Source organism: Triturus cristatus, chromosome 4_2 (assembly GCF_964204655.1).
Source record: "Triturus cristatus chromosome 4_2, aTriCri1.1, whole genome shotgun sequence".
Classification (NCBI taxonomy): domain Eukaryota; kingdom Metazoa; phylum Chordata; class Amphibia; order Caudata; family Salamandridae; genus Triturus; species Triturus cristatus.
In genome coordinates, this window is record NC_140586.1 from 799930247 (window position 1) to 799956043 (window position 25797).

At 42.9% G+C, this 25797-nt stretch overlaps 1 protein-coding gene across 3 annotated transcripts in view; it reads right to left on the reverse strand.

Moving 5' to 3' along the window:
* LOC146835075 (vitamin D3 hydroxylase-associated protein-like) overlaps positions 1–25797 on the reverse strand; it is a 536242-nt gene that overhangs the window by 23759 nt on the left and 486686 nt on the right. For all 3 annotated transcript variants that reach the window (XM_085602742.1, XM_085602743.1, XM_085602741.1), the window contains exons 11-14: positions 16376–16419; positions 14058–14097; positions 3088–3196; positions 1120–1265 (exon numbers count right to left, since the gene is read on the reverse strand). In XM_085602742.1, the coding sequence (XP_085458868.1) occupies positions 1120–1265; positions 3088–3196; positions 14058–14097; positions 16376–16419 (339 nt within the window). The remainder of the gene's footprint in view (positions 1–1119; positions 1266–3087; positions 3197–14057; positions 14098–16375; positions 16420–25797) is intronic.

The window sequence follows — 25797 nt, forward strand, 5'->3', positions numbered from 1 at the left end:
TTTAATGTCAAGCGTTATTTTAACTAGTTTCTTAGTTCATAACATTTCTTTTTTTATTACTTCATTGCTTGCACCATTCTGATAAAATAGTGGTGTAGAGTCTGCATCTAGGGAGCTAGTGACATTTTAAAACATCAATAACAAATTATTCTGTTCTGTAAAGTTGAAATTAAAAATGGGTGATACTGCTGCCATTCTCTCCAGTGTTTCTACTTTACATTTAAATCCTCTATATAGCAATTGCAGCAGCAGCGGATGGCTCAGGTAAGCGCGGTGGGGTGGGGCAGGGTGCGGCAGGGGGGGAAGCTGACAGTCGACGGAATAGGTATTATTTATTTAATTATACCTATCCCGCCATTTCTAGACTTCCCACCTCTCGCCCCCGCCCCACCTCACCACGTTTACCTGTGCCGGCTGCCGCTGAATTGCAGGAACACCTCAGTGGTAATACTGCACCCAAAGTTCCAATACTGTGGGATATGGTAGTGTTAGGATGCAGACTGGCTATAATATTTAGAGTTTGGGATCCAAGAGGTGGAATGACAGCTGAAATCAGCATGTTAATGGCATGTTTTTCCTTATCTTGCGGCCTTTTCCCGGGGTTGATTTCACCAGGGTTCAGCACCATTGGGTGCATGGAAAAAACTCAGGAGCATGGTATGCCGGAACACCTCATAATCCTAATTCTCCCAGGCCAAATCCAGATTACAGCAATTCCCGTAACAAGCCTATTCGTCTTAAAAGATTCAAGTTATTTATACTAACGTAGGCAGAAATCACGTAAACTCACGCATGTACTACTAAGACTTCCTTAATTGTGATATGTATGGAATCTGCTGTAACCCATATGTTGCTTTTGCAAGTTTTGTGATAAATATCAGATGGTCAAATCTGCCAACATTTATTAGGGAAAATGTCTGGTATTTACCAAAACATGCAGATTTTGATGTGTTAAACACCAAAACCCACACACTATTCGCCAAAAACTCTTAATTGCATTGTATTTAACACACTTGATAAATTACGACTCAGAAAAGTCAGATTTTATAAAGGAATGATAAATATCACGGCAGGTACTGGGCTGAAGATTTACGATAGCACCGCATCAATGTTACTAACCTTAATGAGCTCCTTATCCCACGGATCATCAAAGTATCCCTTGTAGTTTTTCAGCTCTTCTTCATCTTCCGCAGTCACTGTGGTCACTGGTAGCACCCCAGCAGGGAAGTTCAAAACATTGTAGAGCATGGTGAAGCAGAATCCAGCTGTAAGAGAGATATAGGATGTCTGACTCCTCAGATTCAGTTTCGGAAAGGGCAAGCTTGTCCCTGGGCATTGGACTATTCAAGCAAAGTGCTGAGTACTTGCACAAATAGATGGTAACCAAGCAACCATGGAAATTACCACTAAAACATTGATAATATTTTCGAAAAGCGTTTTGTTTAATCATGATCATATATATAATATGAAATATTCTGGATAAAAAGATATGTTTTGAAGCAAAAACAAATACAAAGTAAATGAAAAGAATTATGTGCGAGTATATTGAATGCTGGGCTGAACATAAATAGATATGTATATATTGAATAACTATTGAAGTTTTGACCAATGCAACCTGTAAAGTGGTTGGATAGGCAGTTCTGGTTTGTTTTTCTGATCCAGATTTCTCTGGCTCCGCCCCCTGGTATATACTGAGTTCACGAGCCCTGTTCAGTTTTTATTATACAGTGGAACACCTGCCATTGGCCTCCATAGATGGCTGTGGCGGTAATCTCACTGACCCATCTTGCTCGACAGCCCCTGCCTGCATCTCTAGACCCTTGTGATTGTCCTCCATAGGCTTCTGATCTCTTTACAAAAAAGACTATACAATCTGCCATCCTTTTTACCATCCAAGCTTGTAAGCTTGAATGTGACTGCGGGGCGGGGGGCACTCTTGAAGGGACATGGTGAAGATACTCGTCCAAGAATGTGTCTTTCACCCAAGGAAGGAGGCTAGCGGAGATGATATGGTGATGTTTGATGGTGGGCGGAGATGTCTGGTTTGGATGAGGCTTAACTAGTACCCGTCTTTAGTCTGACTTGACCTTCCGAAGCCTACGGCTACCTCTACAAGGGTGCAGGTGGCTCAGGGAAAGCAGATGTCCTCCTCTGTTTGCATTACTGTGTGCACCTACAGCATAGTCTGCCAAGAGGAGGAACAGTGATTAAGGCTATAGCACCAACGCGTCTGAGGAGGAGAGGGCGCCTTCCAGACCTGTGACCACCAAAATAACAAATTACTTTACACGCTATTAAAATTGGCCAATGACACCCATGACATCCTGGCTTGTCAGATTAGCCAAATATGCTTTGCAAATGTGCATTTTAGATCGTGTAGTTCTAGTTTTAATGTGACCAACATTCTAAAAATGTATGTGATCTACTGATGTTTAGTACACCACATATTGAATGATTTTTTGACATTTGCATTAAAAATATACTTGAAACAAATAAGCATTAAAATAGCTAGATTATAACTGGTTCTAGCTACCTCCCCATCTCCACTAAAAGGGTAAATATATAAATGTAATAATCAGTGGCTTAGCAAGGGTGCCATTGGCCCTGATGCAAGCAATGACAATGGTTGCAAGAGACAGCCACATTCTAGGGTGAAGTGGCTCCCACAGATTCTAGGGCCCCAGTGACACTGCACCTGCTGCAGTAATGATGACTATGCCCTTGTGAGCATTTTGATAGACTCACCCTCCGACTTTGGATCAATTTTACAAAATAACCACCATCCCAGCATCCATGCCCCCACTCAATGGTCGCCAGCGTATGTGGGCTCTAGCACCCACGAGAAGCAAGCCCCTGCAGGAGAGTCCACTCGTCAATCCTAAATTAACAAGACATTCTGAAAAGTAGTGATTGCAAGTCAATGAAGAGTCAATTGCAACCAGTGCGGTGCAAACTGGAACCGGTGCCACTGCACTGACTGCACCACTGATAGCCGCACTCCTGGCAGCAATATGCATTCATTTGCCATGAAAGGCCCAAGCACCACTAAGTGGAAGACAAAAGGGAATATCATCCGCTGTTCATTACCAAAGAGCTTTCCAGGGCAGCCCACGTTGAAGGCAGGACCGAGCATAGGGCAAAGCAGCACGTCCAGGTTCAGCTTCCGCCACTCCTTGATGAACTCATTGACGTACTCCTGGAGAAAAGGAAGGGGATTACACACAGCAGCTGAGATGCATTTCACAAAGCATGCCCAAGCCAGAGACTACCACCCTGAGCTCTTCACTGCCATCTGCTGCAGTGCCAGCTTGGCCCACCTTCTCAAGGAGTAACACGCAGCAAATGAGAGGGTCACTTGCTATGTTTCTCAGGATGGTCATCAACTATCACACAATGCATTACCAAACCTAACACTGAGGTTAAATGTGTGAATGATTAGATGATTGAGTTGCGAAGTGAGTGACTCAATAAGTGAGTGGGACGGTACCCGTATTTCATCATTTTACGTGGCACAGCAGACCCCATGCCACAGTAGCCTAGGCACCAGGGCTCAAGAAGCACTGTGTGCTTCTCCAGTTTGAAAGATTTAAACCTCACACTGATTGGAGGTACTCTTCCCAGGATTACTGAAACGCTGATACATCTATTCTTAGAGTTTACATTGATTGTTGCCAAGGCCGACTACTGGTTAGTCATCATCAGAGCCACTGGAATTACTTAGCAGTAAAGAAGCCCATTATGCAGCAAGGTTGACTGCATTTAATCCCGCAAGGAGAGGAAAGTGATGCAAGAATTATGTGCTGCACAATTGCCACATAACCTTTCTGGCACCTTAATTTATTCAACCATACCACATAATTTGCTCCATTTAAAAACAGCTCAGCAGTTGAACACAGTGCATTTCATATTTGTACGTCTCCCTTGCAAGTACCATAGGATTTAAAATTTAGGAAATAAAAAGAGATGAACAATGTTCGTGGATCTTCTGAAGGGGGAGTCCCCTAGTGAAATAAATGCAGCTTTGAGTATGAAATCTTTTAACAGTGAAATAAAATATCATGATCAAGAAACGATAATTTTATCCATCCTGTTTGAACTGCATTTACAAGTTTAAAGAGCTCCCTTCCTGCTGCTAACAATATTTGGACAACGTTGCTACCTCTTGAAATAGCAAAGTACAGCACTCAACAGCTGAAAGTGGATCAGATAACTTTTATGAAGAGTGTGGTGCCCCAACACTTTGCGTGCACAAATATGTGTAGCTTTTGATCCGCTTGAGCCAGAAGCATTTTTGTTGAAATGTGCAGATTATGCAGCAAAAATGGATTATGCGGTGACAGCTGCCTAACTCTGTTTCTCGAATAGCTCTGGGTATACTGAACTATTGACGCTGTAACGATAGGATTTTAGATACTGGAATGTTCTAGGCGGTCATTTGATGAGGCCCGCGCGTCCTTAAGTGGCGGAGGTTATGGGCCAGGTCCAGGTCATCAGAGTACGACACTGCACGCCTCCCTTTTAGAAAAACTATTCAGAGCTTCTCTTTTCCCATTTATCTTTTTCCTTTGAGCTCCAAACTAGGTCCCAGATTCAGTGGGAGCTGGTCTGTGTCTCAGAGGGTGTGGCGTGAACAGTCACCTGGATCCATGGTGCTCTTGTAGAGAGTCATGTACCCTTCGACAGGATCTCAGTTATAATGAATGTTGAAGTGCTTCTTAAGTGCTTGTTTTTTTATGAGCATTGACTTTCGTTATCACTTTTAGGCAAGGCTATCACTCTAGGTCTCACATCTCCTCGGACTCTCTTTGTGATCTTGGAAGGCTCCCATTGGCCAATAATCTTTTCATTTTATTTACTTTTTACAAGCCCTTGACAATACAGAAGATTACATCTTCTACGGGTCTTGCATTAAGGCATGCAGAGTGACAACAGAAGCTGTTATCTCTATCTGCCCAACAGGCTCAAAAGACTTTGTATACAAATCAAGGCCTAGGAACATGTGTCTTCTCAATCCCACTGGGGAGACAGACTGAAACCTCCCATTGATTGCAAACGACTTTCTGGGGCTACTTTGAAGGCCAGACCTTACTTTTAGAGTTTATCCGAGTTTATGTCCAACAGGATCAGAATAATTGTGTAGGCTGGCATTGCCACTATGCAACATCTTTGGGTCTTTACAGACCTGGTGATGCCATAGGCTGGCCACAGTGCCCTTCTTGGTTTGTCACCATCATCTTGCGTGAAGGTAAATTGAAGTTTATTTTTATGGTTCTTTGCCGAGGTTCTGCTTTCAATGTGGAATACATAAATGGCCCAAATGCAGAATAAATCCATCCTGCTGCAGCCGCGCAAGCAATAAAGGTTTACTTCTTACTTCACAATCTGCGCTGCCAGAGTTCAGCTGCCAGGGTGAAAGGCAAGCCGTGCAGCCTACTTACACCTACAGTTTAAACAAGGAAAACAAACGCGTTTTCCTTCTTCTCATACCTTTTTCTAAAAAGAAACAATGAATAGAAGAAAGGAGATATCATGGCATTTTGTTTTCACTATATGGGCCATTGCCGGAAAGATAGAATTCCTCCATGGTTCCACAGGTTCTGAACAGCAGCATTTAACATGTAATTTAAACTGATTGTTATATGTGTTTACAAAATTATTAACTGCTTTTAATGGTGCTTAAATTTGCACTACAGATTTAGCTTTATCTCTTCTTATCTGCAATGTACATGCATTTCAGATGTTTGAGGGAAGCGTGATGGTCTGACCATGTGACATAAACAATAAAATACCCTATGCCTTGTTCCTCGATATGGTCATGGAAATTCTGGGTGACTTGCAGTATATTTTTATAATGTATGGAAGGAGGTACTTTATTTCATATATTAAATACAACGCCTCAAGCCATGCCTATGTTTTAATATATCACAACTGTTAATTCTAAAGAAAATAAATATAAATTAGCATATTCAGGGAGGTCTACATATTACAGGTCCTAAATTGAGATAAATCCTCCAAAATTGGAAGTGCCAATCCTATCAAGATTTGATTGGGTAACCCTCTGAGAGAGTGTGTTTTTATAATGGCAAGGTAGTCTGCAGATCAACTCACATGTATTTGGGTCCTATTAACATGGAACATGTTACTTCTAATAGTAAATGGGTAAAAAGACCATTCGAGCCCAGAGATTTAGACCTAATAATAACACAGAAATGGATAGCTTTGCTTTGAAAAAAATAGACACATCAACTACTATTCGATTTGCTGGACCATCTGACAAATGCAAAAACAACCATCACATAGTCTTTCAGATTCATTTTTAATTGTTTGAAAAAGAACAGAACTTTAAATGTAATAAGTGAAACCACCTGCCAGTAAATGATACAACTAAATGCTGCTATCCAGTCTAACCAGTCCCATATCAACCTTTTTTTTAAATGTATTTCTCAATATCTGATACCTTCCCTTGTTACCTATCAGAGGGTGTCCTTATCTAAGAATCAGTGTAAAGCCGCAGTTAGCCACTGTTGTGTGCAACAAAATCGCTGTCACCTAAATGTAATATTGTGTAAAGGGGTCAATGCAATGCCCACTCCCCCCTTTAATGCTGCTTTACTCTAGAGCAACAGTCAACACCATTAGCACATAAAGATTTATTCTTCAGTCGAAGAGGCCTCCCAATGAGAACGTTTGCCAACAGACGCTGCAAAGAGGGAGTCTAGCTTCTCCATAGAATACAGCATTTCAGTTGCTTCTTCTGAAATGGTTTTTAAGAAACATTTTGAAGGAGGAGTACCATTTTAGAACGTTCAGTGAAATCTTTCTTGTGCTGAAAAAACAACAGTTTATTTAGACCACAGCAAGCAGCGAGCATCCAGACTACCATTGTAGGAAAGTCATCCTTTTTGCCCTGATCAACCCCATTTGTTTGACTAAAACTGGTGGTTACTGTCCCTGGCCCAGGGCCAGTGCTCTGTCCTTAAAATGTATGTGGTAATTGGTGTAATTATAATTGGCCAAGACAGTAAGTGTTAGGACATTTAGGTTTAGAGACCCCAGTGGTCATAATGCACTTGTGTGTGCACTGCTGTGGTGTCTGGTGTATTCTTAAAGCCAGCCCTATCTCCAAATTCAACCTTGGTATTTAAACTACTTCCAAACTCCAAAACTATCTTTTTATTTCATAAAGTCAACCCCTAAGGTCTGACCCTAGGTGCCCCAAGGGTAGGGTGCAGTGTTATAAAAAACAGATACATTATAACATATGGTTCATGTGCCCTGGTGGGGGAAAAACAGCCAAAGTAATTTTTTCCCATTGCAGTGCTGCTAGCTTCCTAGGCTAACATTGGGAGGCTTTTTTAGACTTTAATAAAGACTAACATTTGATTGGAAGTAGCTAGCAACATAATACAAAGTAGCAAAATGATATTTACAATACATCCAACAACTTGCCATGGTTGGATTTATTATAACTATAGCAGGAAAGAAGTTTCAGAACCTACTATACTGAAGTTACCTAAAAAAGCCCTGTAGCAGCCTCTCCTGGTTAGTGATCCTCTGACAGCCTGAGCCAAGCTGCTCCCTGAGTAGGTGTGAATAGGCCTGGCCTGAAATAATACCGCCATTTGGAGGGAAGCGATTTGTTCCCTGGATAGGAAGGGGGCTTGGGAGAGAAAGTGAACTCCAAAAGTAGAAGCCAGGATACAGGCCAACCCCCACTTCCTTGATCCCCAGCCAGATAGGAACCAATTGACTTAGATTAGGAAGGGGCTGGAAGGGGATTGTAGGGAAAAGTGAGCCATGCCAGTGGGTTGGGTTAGCCAGACTTGCACTCTTAGGAGAGAATTTCTCCATTTTGATTTTTAAGGAACTGTGCATTCTTTTTCAAAACTATGCCACACTCCCCAGGAAGTGGTCACACCAGAAGGTGGCAACGTTGGAGTGTCCCCCTCCTCTTCCCTACCCAGAACAGAGGATAGATATCGGTGATCTGCAGGAGCCCCTGAGATCCCTGCCTGAAACATCTGAAGAAGGACTGCTCTGCTAGCCCATTGGACTGCACAACAGAGGACTGCGCTCAGAAGGACTTCTTCTGCTGCACCTTAAAGGCTTCACTCAAGAAGAACTTTGACTGTCTTCAAGGATAAGGAGTGAACTTCCTGAGCAGCAAACGGTAGAAAAGTGCTTGAACAAGCTTCCTGCAACATCCACTGAGAGGACATCTCCAGCTGATCTGCTTCAGTTGGATTTTCCTCGACTAACCAGGTGCATTGTGGGAGTTGGAGTCCCAGACCCCTAAGAGGTAAAGCAGAGATTCTGAAAACTTGGCTGATGATGTTGACCCTTTCTGACTCTCAAGGAACATTTCAGAAGAAAAACTGCAAGTTTGGCAACTCCAGAAGAAGACCGCCATCGACGAAAAGAGTCAAGCTGGCGATGTTGAACCGCGACTCGGCCTGACTACCCAGGTTTGACCCGCTGAAAGCTCTGGAGCCCCTCACCATCGATGGCAAAGATCTTCAGAGCTCACGAGGTATTAGGCTGCAGCAGGCTGCCCTTGTCATCAAGGACCCGATCATTCGACATCAAGAGAAAAAGCTCCAAAATAGTAACTATGTCAGAATGTAAAAACTTGACTGGGTCCAACTACTCATCGTATTTCACCCACGCTCTATTGCGGTCGGCCTGAAACTTTGACTTTGTCCCGGTCCAGTGCTACCAGATAGCCGCGGTTGGCATTTTACAATTTTAGTCGCTAAAATTAACATTTTTTTATTTACCCTACATTGGATTTTGTTTGTTATGGTGACATTTTAAAGATAAAAATATTTTCTATTTTCTATTGATTGGTGTTGCATTTTTATTGTGTTGTGCCTTTTACTTCGTTGCTGTCTTGGTGATATTAAATGATTTACACACCTGTCTCCTAAGTTAAGCCTGACTGCTCGTCAGCCAAGCTATCAAGTGTTGAACAAGGATTCATTTATTGAGACTTGACCTGATTTGCGATTGTGGCGTAATTACCAACTGTAGGTACCTACATGTACCCACTAATAAACCAACTTCCAACAACTATTTTCAAATCTAGTTGATGTATGGGTGTGGTTGACATGGAAGGAGCATGTCCTGCAAATCTGCATAGTGCCATTCTGTCTGCAATGTCATGACAAAATGACAAGCCAGTAAGCATTTGTGGAATTTTATTAATTAAAAAAATGTCCTTACACTAGTGGAGTATGCTCCCAGCTTTGTGTGGACAATGAACTCTTTTTTTCCTGGCCAGGACTGCTGTGCTTTTCATATCAGTTGAATGACAGGAAATCGTAGGTCCTGATTTAGAGTTTGGCAGACAGGGCCCTCTGTCACAAACGTGACGGTGTAGTCTATCTGCCAAACTGTGGTCTGCCTGCCTCGGCTAACGACAGGCAGACCATATGGTTTCTGTCAGCGGAGCCCCCATTGGCTTGGTCAGTGAAAAGTTTCCTCCAGTAGCCAAATAGAGTAAGGACCAACAGAGGAAAGGCATTACACCCCCAGCCTATTTAGGGTGGAACGTGTAATGTCTTTTTCTATCCATCACATTCAGGAAAAACCTAGCAATGTGGGATACAAAAAACAATATTGACACCATTCCCAGAGAGAAAACTCCCAATGTTGAGCTTTTTTAGTTTTTTCAAAAATAAGCTACCAGTTGAGAGTTTGTTTTTGAATGAAAAAACAATAATAAATATTTGGTGGACAGCTTTCAAAACCGACGGCAGACATTCAGCAAATGTTTTGTAGCCTCGAGAGAATTGCCATGATGGTGGTTCCCTTCAAGGTACTGAGAGGACCGCAGGGCTGGCCGTTATCCCTAAATATGAAGGATGGTAGTCCATCAGGAGGGAGGAGGTGATGTTGTACAACACCCTGACAGACAGAGTAGCTTCTGTCAAACCTAAAATCAGGCCCAAAGTCTTGAATTCTGTCCCGAAACAAATTGGGCCTCCCAGTGCCATGGAACCAAATGTCCTGTGGTGTCTGGACTACCATGAATGTGTTTCCAACAGCTTAGCCTACTAAAGCCCTGCCAATGCATTAAATGGTTCATTTAACTAGAAGTGAGGTAATTGTGTATCTGCAACTCGTGAGGTTGTCCTGTGCAGTAATTAATAGGTGAAGAAAACCCTCGGTCTAGGTCCACTCTCTCCCCGCAGCTCCGCTGTGCCGTCTCTTGCCTCCAGACCCTGACCTCCTCCTTGGGAGGTTCGAGGCTGCTGCCCGCTCCTGCGCCTGCTGCCGCTCCAACTCGGACCACACTGCTTGCAACCACCGTAACCTTTCTCAGCCGTTTTTTTTCTTAATTTTTCTCTGTTATTGTGCCCATCTGTGTCTTGCTCTAATTCCCCAACTGTTTTATTTTCTCGTGCCTGCCTGCTCCTTTTGCCTTTCGCTGCCCCTCCCCCCCCCCCCCCCCCCCCAGAATTTCCCCTCGGAATTCCCCAGCTCCCGCCTCCCAGCCTCTCCTCCCTCCTACCTCCTGTACTTAATGGCAGCCGCTGCGCGGTCGCACCGCAGGCGCGCCAAAGGCAAGCCCGCCTGCGCCCGTCTGTGACCAGCGCCAGGATCCCTGGACCTCCCACTACCCATCGCTACAACACCACCACCCTCCTCGCACTCAACCCTGGAAGACTTCGAGAATGCCAACAGGCCTCGCCGAACACGAGCTACGGGCAGTTCTCCTGCCTCTACTGCCGCCAGACCTTCACCGCCACCCCAGCCTCCAACACCGCCGATGCCAGCACCAGCGACACCCTAAAATGCATCCTCCTCAACGTATGCTCCGTACACAGACACCATGGAAATCTGGAACCTACTCGACTCTCTCTCGCCCGATATTTCCTTCTTCACAGAGACCTGGATCAATGCATCCTCCGGCCCCCGAAATCAGCACCGCCATCCCAGACGGATACTAGATCCAGAGGAAAGACCGCCCCAACCACACAAGAGGGGGCCTCGCCATCGCCTACAAGAGCACCCTCCACCTCACCACCTTAAGCAAAACCTTCCCCTCTGCCGAACACCTGCACTTCAGGATCCAGACCACCCCCAAAGCCAAACTCTGAGGAACCCTCATCTACAGACCCCGCCGCCCCCTTACACCCTTCACCACCACCATCACCGACTACATCGCACCCCACGCCATCGCCTCAACAAACTACATACTCATCGGAGACCTGAACTTCCACCATGAGAACCCCAGCGACCCCAACTCCACTATCCTTCATGACAACCCTGCCAGCATTGGACTTAAACAACTTGTCAACACACCGACCCACAGAGCAGGACACACCCTCGACCCCATCTTCGCGGCAGGAAACAGTGTCCAATTCAGCCACACAACGCAGCTGCCATGGACCGACCACCACTGCATACACTTCGCCATCAACAAACCCAAGGCACCCAAACCAGCTCCACGCCCACCACAAAGGAACTGAAGCAAGGTTACCTATGAGCAACTTAACTCCACCCTCACCCGAGACAACCACACCTGGTCACCCAATGCAAACAACGCAGCCAGAGAACTCCACACCTGAATCACCAACTGCGCAGAAGAGCTCGCCCGCTACGCAACACCGACAGACAACGCCCCAGGAATGCCGCCTGGTTCACCACCGCTCTCCAAGATGCCAGAAGCACCTGCAGACACCTGAAGAAGAACTGGAGAAACACCAAGACAACTGAAAACCACACTACCTACAAGGACGCCATGATGGACTACCACAACCAGATCAGAGCCACCAAGAGGAACTTCATCCACAACAAAATCCTGGCCAACTCCACCAACTCCAAGGAACGTTTTAGTGTCATTCAAGAATTCACCAACACACGCAGCAAAGCCACAGACATCACCCCATCCCAAGACCTCTGTGACAAGCTTGGAACCTATTTCCACATCAAGATCAAAAACCTCTACGACAACTTCAACAACCATGCACCAGGAGCCACAGATGGCCCCCGCCCTCCAGAAACACCAGCGAGCCCACCATCTCCAACTGGACACCGATCACAGCCGAAGACAACGCCTCGACCATGAAAAGCATCCACTCTGGGCCCCCACAACCCCTGCCCCCCTCACATCTACCACAGAGCCGCAGCCGCCATCGCACCCGAACTACAACGCACCATCAACACCACCTTCAAAACAGGCCCCTTCCCAGATAACTGGAAGCGTGCAGAAGTCAGACCCCTGCTCAAGAAGCCCGTAGATGACCCCAACGACCTCAAGAACTATTGGCCCATCTCGCTCTTCGCCTTCTCAGCCAAAGTTGCAGAGAAACTGACACGATTCATTGAAGAGAACGCTGTCCTCGACCCGTCCCAATCTGGATTCCGAAGCAACTACAGCATAGAGTCCGCCCTACTCGCCGCCACAGACGACATCCGCAACCTCCTGGACCAAGGCCACTCCGCAGCCCTCATCCTACTCGACCTATCAGCGGCCTTCGACACCGTCTCCCACCGCGCACTAGTCGCCAGACTACACAACGCAGGCATACAAGGAACAACCCTGGACTGGATCCAATCATTCCTCACCGGAAGAAGCCAAAGGATCAGACTCCCGCTCTTCCGCTCCGACCCCACGAAAATCACCTGCAGAGTGCCACAGGGTTCATCACTGACGCCCACCCTCTTCAACATCTACATGGCCCCCCTCACAGCCATCGTCTGGCAAAACGGCCTCAACATCATATCCTACGCCGACGACACCGAGCTCATCCTCTCCCTCACCAAAGACCCCACCACTGCCAAACTCAACTTCCAGAAAGGAATGCAAGACGTCGCAGTCTAGATGATCACCAGCTGCCTGAAGCTCAACGCCGAGAAGACAGACGTCCTCGGTACCACTCCTTCTGCATGGAACAGCACCTGGTGGCCGACCGCCCTCGGAAGCCCACCTACCCCCTCACACCACGCCAAGAACCACGGCATCGTACTCAACTCATCACTCACCATGAACCGACAGGTCAACGCAGTCACCTCCAGCTGCTTCAACACCCTCCGCATCCTCCGCAAGACCTTCAAGTGGATCCCCCCTGAGTCAAGGAAGACAGTCACCCACGCACTCATCACCAGCAGACTGGACTATGGAAACACACTCTACGCTGGCATCAACAAGTTCCTACTCCGCAAACTCCAGACAATACAGAACACCGCCTCCAGCCTCGTCCTTGGCATCCCTGACACAAACACATCAGCCAACACCTATGGAGTCTCCAATGGCTCCCCGTGGAGAAAAGAGTCACGTTCAAAATCCTCACTCACGCCTACAAATGCCTACACAACCACGGACCCAAATACCTCAATGACAGAATCAACTTCCACGCACCCAAAAGAAACCTCCGATCTTCCAACCTCGCACTTGCTGAAACCCCACGCATCCACAGAGCCAGAGATGGCGGAAGATCCTTCTCTCACATTACAGCCAAGACCTGGAACGAGCTACCGGCAGACATCAGACACGCCCCCTCCCTGAGCACCTTCAGGAAGACCCTCAAGACCTAGCTCTTCGGCTAAACAGATCTGTGGACCCCCGCCCCCCTCAGCGCCTTGAGACCCTCACGGGTGAGTAGCGCGCTTACAATTCCCTGATTGATTGAAGAATGCCAAACCAGCATGAGTTTTCAGCCACGGAGTGGAGAAAAAGGCACTTATTGCATGCATTTTCCCCATTCTGAGGTGTATATACACAATATTTGCCACATATTGCTTTCACAATTTGGACCACGTTTTATTCATTGGGTTGAGCAATGTGTGCTTCAGCTGTAATCCCAAGAGTTTTCACCCAAATTAGGTGTAACACCAGAAAGCTTTAATCTTCCTGTAAAAAAAACCCTATACAAATATTTTAATAACAATAATGGATTACAAGCAAAAAGTAATGGCTGCTTGGCCCACTATACTGGTTCTGGAAAAATGGGTGTCTCATCACACTACTATAGGTTTGAAGGATGTATGTAATCACAAAAGTCATTTTATTCAAACTAAGATATGAGAAAAAACAAATATTGCTGGATTACCTTTATCGCGGTCCTGTGCTTCCAGTAACTTTTGACAGATCTGAAATCGAAGAACACAATTGCAACATTACCACCTTTTAATGTATGTGCTGCATCTTCCCCAAAATTAATGCAGAGTACAAGACCCAGTGTTAAAACAATGACTACATGGAACTTGTTCAGTTTTTGCTAGATTTATGGTACAAAAAAATATTGTTTGGTTGCAGTCTCACAGACATGCTGAACAAGGGGTGGAACATTAATAGTTATGAAATGAAGCGGTCACTGGGATAGTGGCAAAGTTGTTGGCCTTGTGTAGACAGTGGGGTATCTAGACCTTTTGCCACCTGTGGCGGTCGGGGCATTTGCTGCCCTGCGACAGCCACAGGTAACAGCGGGGGGAGGAGATGCGATGGTCCCTGCGTTCGCTGCCCCACGACCGCGGCAGGTAAGTGGTGGGAGGGAGCTTCGCCACCCCAATACCTTGCCATGCCTCTGTATATAGAGTTTGGCAGCGCAGGGGATCTGCCAAAATGTGTGGATGTCCCTTCCGCCCAATTTAAGGTGCCCCTGCAGTCAATTCACTATTAATACCTGGATCTGCCCAACTCTAAACAGTGCTCTATTTGTATTGGTCATTATTTTTAATTGTTCCAAGTTTGCTCTGCACTGAGGTAAACACAAAGTGTATGTAATTCTAAAAAAGAAGATATCTGAACCTGTAAGTTTACTTTCTCACTTGAGTGGCAATGGTCGCATTTTTCAAATTCAAAAGCTTTTCCAAAATACTCCTGAAAATCTGCAACAGTTAAGTGTTTTAATTTTGACAATTATGTGCTTGCGAAAACAGCAAACATGCATAATTTTATAGGGGGTCGACTTATGCATGCAAACGTTTCTTTATACAAGTGCAGTTTTTCTCAATAGGAAAAATATTTTCCTGGGGCAGACTCATTTCTGCACACCCTAAACAATTTTGGAGGTGTCCCTACCCATTCCACCCTGAAACTGTATTTACTATTGCCATTGACTGGGATATCTCCGACAGCTTCTGGGCGAGGATGGGCTGTGGAGAGTATTGTGAATACCACAAATCACAACTTTATGCATAGGCGCAACCCATGTGAATCAGGTTGTTTCAGCATTTTATGAGCAAATGGCCACTGGGCAGTCAGATTTGCTGTGGATTCCCTCCTAATTTAATAATAACATCACTGGGATGGACGCTCTTTAAGGTGTCACACGTGATGGTGTTGTCCCGGTTGTTTTACGTGCATGTAGCATCAATCTGTACTACCACCGAAGGCGTAATTTGCAGATGCATCAGTTTGCTTTTAATATTGAGATCAAGATCTCTCTCTCAGGCACAAGGGCTGCAATTTGCAAAAAAGCAAATCTTGGACAGTAATATATTAAGTGTATGAGGTCTATGATCACCCTGGGATATAGCCTGGAAGGTTCAAGATGCCACTGGTGGACATATGGCTCTGTCTGCGGAGTTGGCTTCTCTATAAAGTAAAGTAAGGCAGAGGCCTTATTGCACCATTTAGGAGTCTGTATAAAAATACTCTGTTCCAATCTACGAGGAGAGCCCCGCTGGCAATATTTTATGTTTCACTAAACTCCTGCCTGCATTCCCAGTGCCACCACCCATGACATCCCTTCCCACCACAGTCGTAATCTTCAATAACACGTCAGCGTTGTGGTCACCATGTAAAAGGTTTCCATCTAGTACAGAGTATCAATCGTTGAATGGCAAGACCTATTCCCTGCTTCACTTGTATCACACTTGTTCTCTGCTCTGACTTCTACTTAGTTTCTATATCCAAAAATGGGGGGGGGGGCTTTCAGACCATTTTACATATGCCAATGTAAAACTCTGTGATGCAGAGGGAGGTGAGTGATATTGTACTGAATACCATGTATTGAGTGACTAATTGAGAAAAAAGATGCCAAGTGACACTTGGGGCCTGATTTAGATCTTGCGGACGGTTTACTCCGTCACAACGGTGATGGGTATCCCGTCCGCCGATATATAAATCCCATAGGATATAATGGGATTTATATTTCGGTGGACGAGATATCCGTCACCGTTGTGATGAAGTAACCCATCCAACCAAGATCAAAATCAGGACCTATGTGTAGGAAATCGCTTACCTTGTTTGACTTCTTAGCTGTCACGTACAGTAAGACCCCCTTTATAAAATACTGAGTTTATGCCAGTTTCACTAAACCAGGACAGTTTTAAACCTCACTATTCTTAGACCAGTCACGTGTCATTGAAGGAAATTAAACAAGAATGAGACAATTTATGTAATTTATTTTTAATTAAGCCTTACCCGACTCCACAGTGCGCATTCAAATGATGAGCAATTCTTGGATACTGAAATACAAAATTAAAGATAGTTATTGTTACATTTGGGCAGATTTACTAGCAATTTTCACTGGGATTGCATTACAAAAGCGATGCAAACCAGCATAAATGGTACAAGACAGGCTCGAAGAGAGCCGACGCAGCGGGAGAGAGTAGATGTAGCATTATTCAGCTCTTTTCCTTTCACCAATTCAGCGCAGTGGTAGATCTACCCCATGGAGTCTAACAAGTAGGTAGATGTCAGATATTCACAAATTGAATCCTTGTCATATAAAGAGTTCTCCATGAAGGCAAGAAAAGGTGATGATAATTGGTAAATATGGGTTCAGAATGAACGTGTGAACACACTGGTCCTCACTTTTTTTTTTTTTTTAATTACATTTTTTATTGAGCAAGGCATTCGGTGCAGAGAATATATAATCTACTTCAGATCATTAAAAATAAACATTTTGATGAATCAGATACGATAACTTCTAATTAGCGATATACAAACTAAATAGCCTAAAGTGCAGCAACCCACATGGTTGCAGTGATTCTAAAGTGCAATATCAATTAAAGTGCAAGTGCATTTTTATCACAAATAACAGATATCATTCCAACATCAAGATCAAATGTTTTTTTTTTTTCGGTTTTTATAAAAACAATATAGCTGAAGCGGCTGTTATCCTCATTAATCCAGAATAACCGTAAGTCAAACATCTAATAAAGTGCAATTGTGAAATAAGTGCAAATGCTTCTAAAATACAAACTCATTGAACCTAAACTCTCAGACAACCGGATCAGTATAATGGGATCCAATGTGGAATCAGCCGAGATTATGGCTGCCATTAGAGCAACAGCTGGGGCGAAAGCATGTGGACAGGATGGCTTCCCTATTGAATTTTATAAAGTTTTTTTAGGAGAATTGATTATTTCCCTGAAGAAATTATTTGATTATATAAAAGAGGGAGGCTTGGTCCCAACATGTTTTAAACAATCAATAATTGTATCCTTCATTAAAAAAGACAAAAATACGGCGGATGTTAATTCATATAGGCCCATCAGTCTTCTGAATTCAGATTATAAGATTTTAATGAAAGTGTGAGCAGGGCGCTTTTTGTTTGCCGCCCAAGAGACAATTCATAGTGATCAGACTGGTTTTATTGGGGGTAGATCGATGACGGCAAACACACAGTTTTTAATACATGCCTTGGATTATTTTAATACAAATTTTATCCCGGCAAGTATCGTTATGGTCGACGCAAAGAAAGCTTTCGACTTAGTGAATTGGAGTACCCTGTTTTTTACCTTGGACGGTTTGGCTTCCCAGCTCAGGTTATTAACATGCTCCGCAATATCTATCAGGGGGCCACGGCCCAGGTAGTTATAAATTCAAAACAAGCAGGGACTATAAAAATAAAGCGTGGGACCAGACAGGGCTGTCCGCTTTCGCCCTTGCCCTTTACTTTTTTTATAGAGCCTCTTGCAATTAAAATACGAAATAATGCGGCTATTCAAACACCTATTTGTGGCATGTCTAAGCTGAAACTTTTCGCAGATGACATAATTTTATATATGTCTCCGGACAAAGATAACCTTGAAATCGTTTTAAGGGAATTCAAGAACTTTGAGTTAATCGGTGGTTATAAAATAAATGCAAATAAAACCGAAATTCTTGCCCTTAATACAAATGTAAATTCTTTTCCATCTTGTTTAAGAATGCAAGCAACTAACCTTGATCCCATTAGATATCTTGGGATATATGTGTCTAGCCAGTACCAACAGCTATATAAACTGAATTATTTAAGAACGAGGGAGAAAATCAAGAAACTTTTGGAACAATGGTTGATACTCCCCTTATCGATAGTGGGTAGAGTTTCCTTAATTAAAATGTCTATACTTCCGTTGCTAATATTTCTCTTTTCTAATGTCCCAATCAAAATAAATATGTCTTTTTTTAAAGACACTGGCCCTCACTTACCAAAGAGTTGCTTGTACATTGCAGGGTACATCTTGCTCACCACATTGTGCGTTCAGCAAGCACGCTACAGGCCTAATTCACAAAGATATTTGTGTGAGTAGCTGTGTCCTACTGCTGTCTTACTTGTGACCATCACCTGCATATTGAGACTGATTCAAAAAATATTTTACAAGACTAATGATAACTTACTTCAAACTAAGGGCCAGATGTAGGTGGCCAAATAGTGAGCGCTAACGCTGAAATTCGCAGAAATTCAGAGTTTGCGATCGCTATTTGGCAGCGAGCAATGTAGGTAAGTTGAAACCTACTAGCAAAATAAGGAATCGCAAAATTGAGATTCCTTATTTTGCTCTTGCATTTAAGGAATCACAAATTGCGATTCCTTAAATGCAATGTTAGTAGCACAAAAGAAAGTGCACTTTAGCCTTAAGGAATCGCTAATTACCACCAACTTCAAGTTGGTGGTAATTAGCGATTTCCTTTAAAAAAGCAAGTTTTTGCTTTTTTTTAAGTGCCATGTGGCACACATTCATGCCCTTAGGGCATGTATGTGCGCCATATTTACACACATGCACATTTCAGGGGTGCAACAGGGTGTCCATTTGGAACCCTGGCACCCTTGAAATTACGCCCGCAATTTGCGAGTGCCTCTTGGTGACTCGCAAATTGAAGGGACCAATTCCTATTCATTCCTATGGGCCTCTTGGGCCATAGGAATGAATGGGAAGGTATTCCTTAATTGCGAATCGCAATTTGCGATTCACAATTAAGGAATATTAAGGAATCGCAAAAAATATTGCGATTCTTACCTACATGGCAATTTGCGATTCCTTAATAGCGATTCCCTAAAAATCGCTTTTAAGGAATCGCAAACATGCATTTACCTGATGTGTCTTAATTATGAATTTCTAAAATTAGAGTAAGCAACAAATAAGAATGCGTAAACTCATTTGTGGGAAAGCATGGATTACTCCTGGAAGCATAGCTTACTCTGGGAAATATATCAGTAAGACACACCAAGGCCTGAATTAAGACAAAGGCAGCACAAAAATACTTTGTGACTCAGGCCTGGAAGCTGACGTGTAATTCACACCTAATACAAGAGTAAAACAATATTACTCTTAGAAAAAAGCCACACACATGTTCCCATATCAGTAAATGGGAGTTGTGGGTTGTGAAAGTGCAGAAGTTATAGGGCAAGGGCTATGTGTCCTAGCCATCAATGCATGTCTATGTGTCGGGTGCATGGGTGTAGGACAGGGGACATCACATGCTGCTTGAGGTTCATCTATATGGGTTCAGGGCACACAATTCAGAGGATGGCCAATGAATAGCCAATTCCTTAGGATGCTGTTTTTACACTTCCAACCTTGTTAAATGAGCGAATGTCTGAAAATGTGAAGCAAAACTCTTGCGCTAAGGGGCTAATAGGCTAAAAAAAATCTGACCAGATGCACAGTGTTCTGTATAGTACACAAAACGTGGACCGAGAGGAAACCTCTCTATGCACAGTTCTCTGGTAATCACAAAAATGTACTGGTACATGGGTTTTTCTATAAAGACATGCCATTTTGTCTTCTAAAAAGACATAGGTATACAGAGCTATTGGAGGTTGGTTGAGTCCATCTAGGTGGTATTCACCTATCTAGATGAGGAGAGGACACTGAAGATGAAGCACACCTTGAATGCGAGGTGTCCTCTTCGAATACCTGTGTTGAATCTATCTTAATGATCTAATCTTTATTAATCTAAACTAAAGCACCTATGTAGGATGCAGACGGTGTTGTCCTTAAGAACATATAAGGACATTATAGACAATAAAATCTCACAGCATAATCAATTTAAATGAGCTTTATCGTTCAAGGCTTAAGACAAGTAAACATTCAAAACCATGAATGTTTATTAAATAATAAAGGTCAATACAGAAAGCTAAATATGTAATCAGTCAAAATGAATAATAAATCATTTCAGGGAATTAGCATAAGGTAGGCAAATCCAGTAGCGACAAAGTTAAGCCTCAGAGAAAAATAGTTCCAAGCCCAAAGAATGAGACAGACTGATAAGGGTTTGCTCTCAAGGGACGAGGCGAGCCAGACTCTAGATTACCCCCAGAATGGTCCCTTTTAATAATAAAATAAACAATAAGAGTCCAGTAGACAGCACAAAATGGTTTTGTGAACATTAGTGAAAGTCCAATACATTTGTGTCTCAGTCCATGACCTCCTAACCCTCCCTTCACCTCCTACCCTCATAAATAGCTACTACTTGGAAATGGACGTTCTTTGTAATTTCTCACCAACTTCTTCACTCCATGTTGATGCTCTTCGTAGGCCATTTGTTCTTCCACAAGCCTATTGATGTAGCCCCATGACTTACAAAGCAGGAAGCAAACAGTGCAAAACCTATTCAGGGCGGATTCAAGGCACTCAAAGGAAATCTCACCGGGACACCTGTCTGCAAATGGTAGTTTACCATTTCAATCCACACTGTTGGCCTTGCAAGGATGAAACAAACTATGCTTCAAATCCAATGTACGGATGAATTAATTAGTGTTTCATTACCTTCCTTCCTTCCTAGTGACAAGGATATTACCTGGACAAAAACACAAACCAAAGGAGTTGCCTTGGGTGGGAAATCAATGGCAGTTGGAGTGTTCCATGCTGGCTGAGATGGTTGGAAGTTGGGTCCTGCTGGCAGCCCTTTTGTGTACATCTTCCGATCAAAATGTGGGATTCTTCATTTACGTTCTTTTCATAGCATGTCACACATACTGAGGTATGTGTATTAAATTTGGATTCTGATGGACAAGATGGCCACCTAGTTCTGGAGCTCCTTGCGTCAGCGGGCGAACGGAGCTGACTGGAGCCGTGCCTTTGAGTATTCTATCGCAGAAGCAGTCTTTTTGAGTGTAGGAATGCAAGGTGAGCCATCCTCTATCTTGAACTGGCATTTTAGATCTTTTTTTAGGCCAATGGTAGGTCTCTCTCTTTTTTGCTTTTTTGCAGTGGCCTTTTTAGATATTTTTGGCTTATGTCTGGGGAAGTTATTTTTTCTCCTGACTTTTTTGCTGTGCTTCTCCAGGAGGTTTGTTGACTTGTCCTACTGCATCCATGGATTCCTCCTGATGCCGTGCATGCCTTTGATTTCCCTGCTGTATTTTGCATTGCTTATTTAGGGCTCATCATGCTGAAGTAATTTTTTACTCTTAATTCTTCTTGGGTGCTGTTTTCTCGACCAGTCCTTCTTTTCTACATTTTAGGAAGGCTTCTCTGCACACTTTATGTGCAGACTAAAGAAACTCAAGGTGTCTCCTCTTCACGCAGCCTCCTCTTCACAAAAACTGTGGTCATTTTTAAAACCTTTCAGCTGTCTATCGAGGTGTACTTCATCTACAACTTCATCTACAACCAACATGTCATCCTCAAATTGGTCTGGCTGAGACCTCATCTACTCACAAGAGGGTCAAACGGGACCCTCCCTCTCCTGAGAAATTCTTTGCTCCTATTTCTCTTGATCTGGTACTTGATCCGTACGCTCCATCCATTCGTGGAAGGAACCAATATGGAGAAGTGTGGCTCAATGGTTAGAGCGGCAGACCCTGATGTAGAGGTCTGGCCCAGACCAGGGTTCAATTCCCGCCTCGGCGGGTCTTGGGCTCAATTTCCCCAGACCCGATAAATCTCGCCTCGGTGCCTATTCTAATCATGGGTCCCACTCTGCAACTCTGGGCAATAGCTTGCTTAATCTCCACAACGGCCCCAAAAAGCTCTAGGATGCCTGGCTTCACCTTAGGGGTGCTCAGGAGTGGGCAGTTCACAGGGAAAGGCCAGGAAGGGTTCCACAGCGGTATGTGCACAGTGCCCTGAGAGACCCTTTCGGGGGTGTGCGGAGTGCTATATAAATGCACTACATTTACATATGCGCATTCAAAACTTGGATGACAAATGGTCTCAAATGGAAACATGAATCACAGACCTTGAATAATGTGTCTGTGATGTGTAAGATGAATCTTTAAAAATGTCAGCTTCGGAAAAAGAGGTGGCAACATTGAAGGCTCACTCTGAAGATTTAAAAACCGGAAATAGAAGAAATAAACTGTGCCTCTATGGTCTTCAGGAAGGATGTTGTACTTCTTTTTTACCTCAGCTAGAGAGCTCATAATCTAGGTCCACACTCTTTTTCATACTCCTCGTCACCCAAACCCAGAGATGTCATCATCTTTTTTCTGGAATTTACTGATTTACTGAAAGTCCTCAACTCAGCGAAATATAAGATGACTATTCTCTGTATTGTATGGTTGCTCCTGCAAATTATATTAGCTCTTGGTGTTATTTTTCAATTGCAGTCCCATTCTCATTCTTTTATTATTCTTTTATTATTATGTTCTTTGTGGTTACTGACTAACCTTCTTCTTTTTTCAGGTTCCTTGGTGTCTTATCCAGTCATTTATCTTGTTGTGTTCCGTTTGTTTGTCGACGCGTTTGCTGTGCTGTCCTAATCCCATGCTGCCGTCGACTCTTCCCACGTGTTCATCCTTATCAGGTATATTTCTACAATCGTTATTGCTTGACATGTACCGTCGCTCTTTTTTGATCTTCTCTTTCCTTCCCATTTCCTCATTTTGATCTCTCTTTTCTTTAATTTCATTCTGTTTTCTTTTTCGATGTCTTATTGTCTGCTGTAGGTTCTGTCTTAAAAGACCAACTTTGTGCATATATTTCTATTTGTTGTTCCATTCAGAGTTATTTCTTGGAATGTTAAAGGAGTAATTAATCCTATAAAGAGGTAGAGAATTTTGTCTCATTTGGCTAAGTATTCTCCTGACCTTGTTCTGCTCCAAGAAACTTGCCTTTCTGAACTTGAGGCTTTAAAACTTAAACAAGGTTAGGTGGGTTTTGTTTTTGTCTCCCCTTCCTTAAATAGGAAAAATTGCATTCTTAATCTTTGCCACAAGAGTTTAAAATTGGTAACGGTTTCTCAAGAATTGGTTTCGGAAGGCAGCTGGATCATTGTTAAGTTAATTGTTAATGATACCCCTTAACTATTTGTAATATTTATGGTCCTACCCAGATTGATAATTCCTTTTGGCCTAACATTTCCCAAAACTGTCTACAACATGCTGATGAATTTTTTATTTTGGGTGGTGACTGTAATCAAGTAATGGACCCCTTTATTGATCGTCAATCGCCAGTTAAAATATATACCCCAAAAAATGCACAAAGAATTTAATTCCTTTATATCTCAATGTCTTTTGGTGGACTCATGAAGAATCTGCAATCCTAGGAAATAATTTTCTTTTTTATTGCCTCCTCATGGTTCCCTCTCTATATTGGATGATAACTTTGTCTCTAAATTGCTCTCCCAAAATCCCATAGGTTCCTTTATTGAACCAATTGTGGTTTCTGAGCATGCCCCTGTCATTTTAGGTTTTGATTTGCTCCCGGTGCATTCCAAATGCATTAGATGAAGGTTCAATAACTCCCTTTTACTTGACCTTACTTTCTCTTCTTTTTGGGCTTTTTCTGAGGAATTTATTTGGAATTCATTCAGACCCTACTATTTCTGTGCAATTACTTTGGGATACTTTTAAAGCTTCAGTTCGAGGCCAAATTATTGATTTTCTATCTCGGTAAAATAAATCTCTTGTTAAACACCATCAATCCCTTTTACTCAATATCAAACATTTAGAAGATCAATATTACTCTTCATCTACTACACCTAATTTGAAAGAGCTTATTCGTGCAAAGCCAAAGTTTAATAAGATCTCCACAGATAAAGCCTCCTCAATTTTACTCCGTAGTAGTGCTCGTTCTTACAATGGCCGTAATCAAGTGGGTACGTTTTTGGCTAATTATTTGAAGATTTGTAAGCAAGGTCACATGGTTTCTGTCTCAGACAAGCCTCTAGATTGCTTACTTTGTTGCAAACATCATTTACCCCTTCAAGGTTGAATATTAAATGCTCTTCTCTAGCTCCTTTTCTTCCCTGTGAAGTTATATCTTTCTCGGCTAAGCCTTCCTTAATTTTCTTCTTCTCTTTTTAAACACACTTGCACTATCCTAAAACCGATTTACTAATCACAGTTTGCAACTGATGATTCCTTCCGAAAGTCTCCTCTTAGGTATTACTATTATCAACAAACTGTTATTTCGAAAGACTGGAGGTAAAGAGGTATTATTTGGGTCAAACATTTATTTTCTAATAATGATGGTCTCTCCTTTTCACAATTTCAACACTTATTTAAGCCCCCTTGAACCTTTTTGCCTAAATATCTCCTTCTCATAAATATTCTTCTTGATGTTCTTCATTCATCATCAAGTGCTTCTTCCTCATCCCAATCCCCTCTTTGTTCAATTCTTACTTCTGTTCCTAAAGTTTTACCAATAGACTTCTTCGCTCTTTGTCGTACGCCAGATCCAAAACTAAGTTGGGGCAATGGGTATTGGATTTGGGATGTACCTGGACTCTTCCATTTTGGAATAAGATTTGGGATAAACTATACAAAACCTCCAGAATAGTTTCTACTTCTCGGTCTTTGTTCTTTCTCTGTCATAGACTATATCTTACCCCTTCCGTACTAGCTAAATTCTCCATGGGCTCCTCTCCTGAATGTTGGTCCTGTGAGCATCAAATTGGTGGCCTTGCACATATGCTGTTCCGCTGTCATCCTATTGCTTCTTTCTGAGAAAATGTCTGGCTCATTTAAGTTGCCCACTAACTCCACTAATACTCTTTTTGGGTAGTCTTTCTGAGGATAACCAATCACACACATAGAAACTTACGGCTGTTAGATCTCATGCTAGCTCTTACCTTTCAGCAAATCTCTATGAATTGGAAATGTTCATCAAATATTTCTTATAAAGCCTGGTGGAATAAAGTATGTCAATTCCAATAGATTAGATATCGTTTGTGCTGTGCCTACCAAAGCCTACTAGTAGTTGTAATAGTTGTAAAGATAACCTTTAAAAACACTTGAAATCATTTATAATCTCTGTTGTAGAAGCTCTAATTTACATCATTTTAGGAAATGCATAGACTTTGATAATACACTCTTGAACCAGGATTCAAATAGGTAAAATCTGTTTGCAATATATATTTTATAAAGAGGGAATATATTAAAGTAGTCTATCCATCCAGGCAACGCACATTCTGCTGTGTTGGAAAAATGCTTCTATATTTTAATGAACCCCTTTGGGAAGTTCCTGGATTGAGGTGATGCCCAACAGGGATTTTAATTTACGAAGAATCCAAATGGCAAAACCATTTTTCTTGGGACCTACACAGAAGGCAGGTTTCATGCACAATGGCTTGTAAGTCACCTGCCTATTTCTGATGTAATTGAGGAGAAAGGCGACGGTGCTTCACAAGAATTAAAACCCACAGACATTTTGGAATTCCCAGGAAGCGCAGTAGATAGGGTTAGTAGA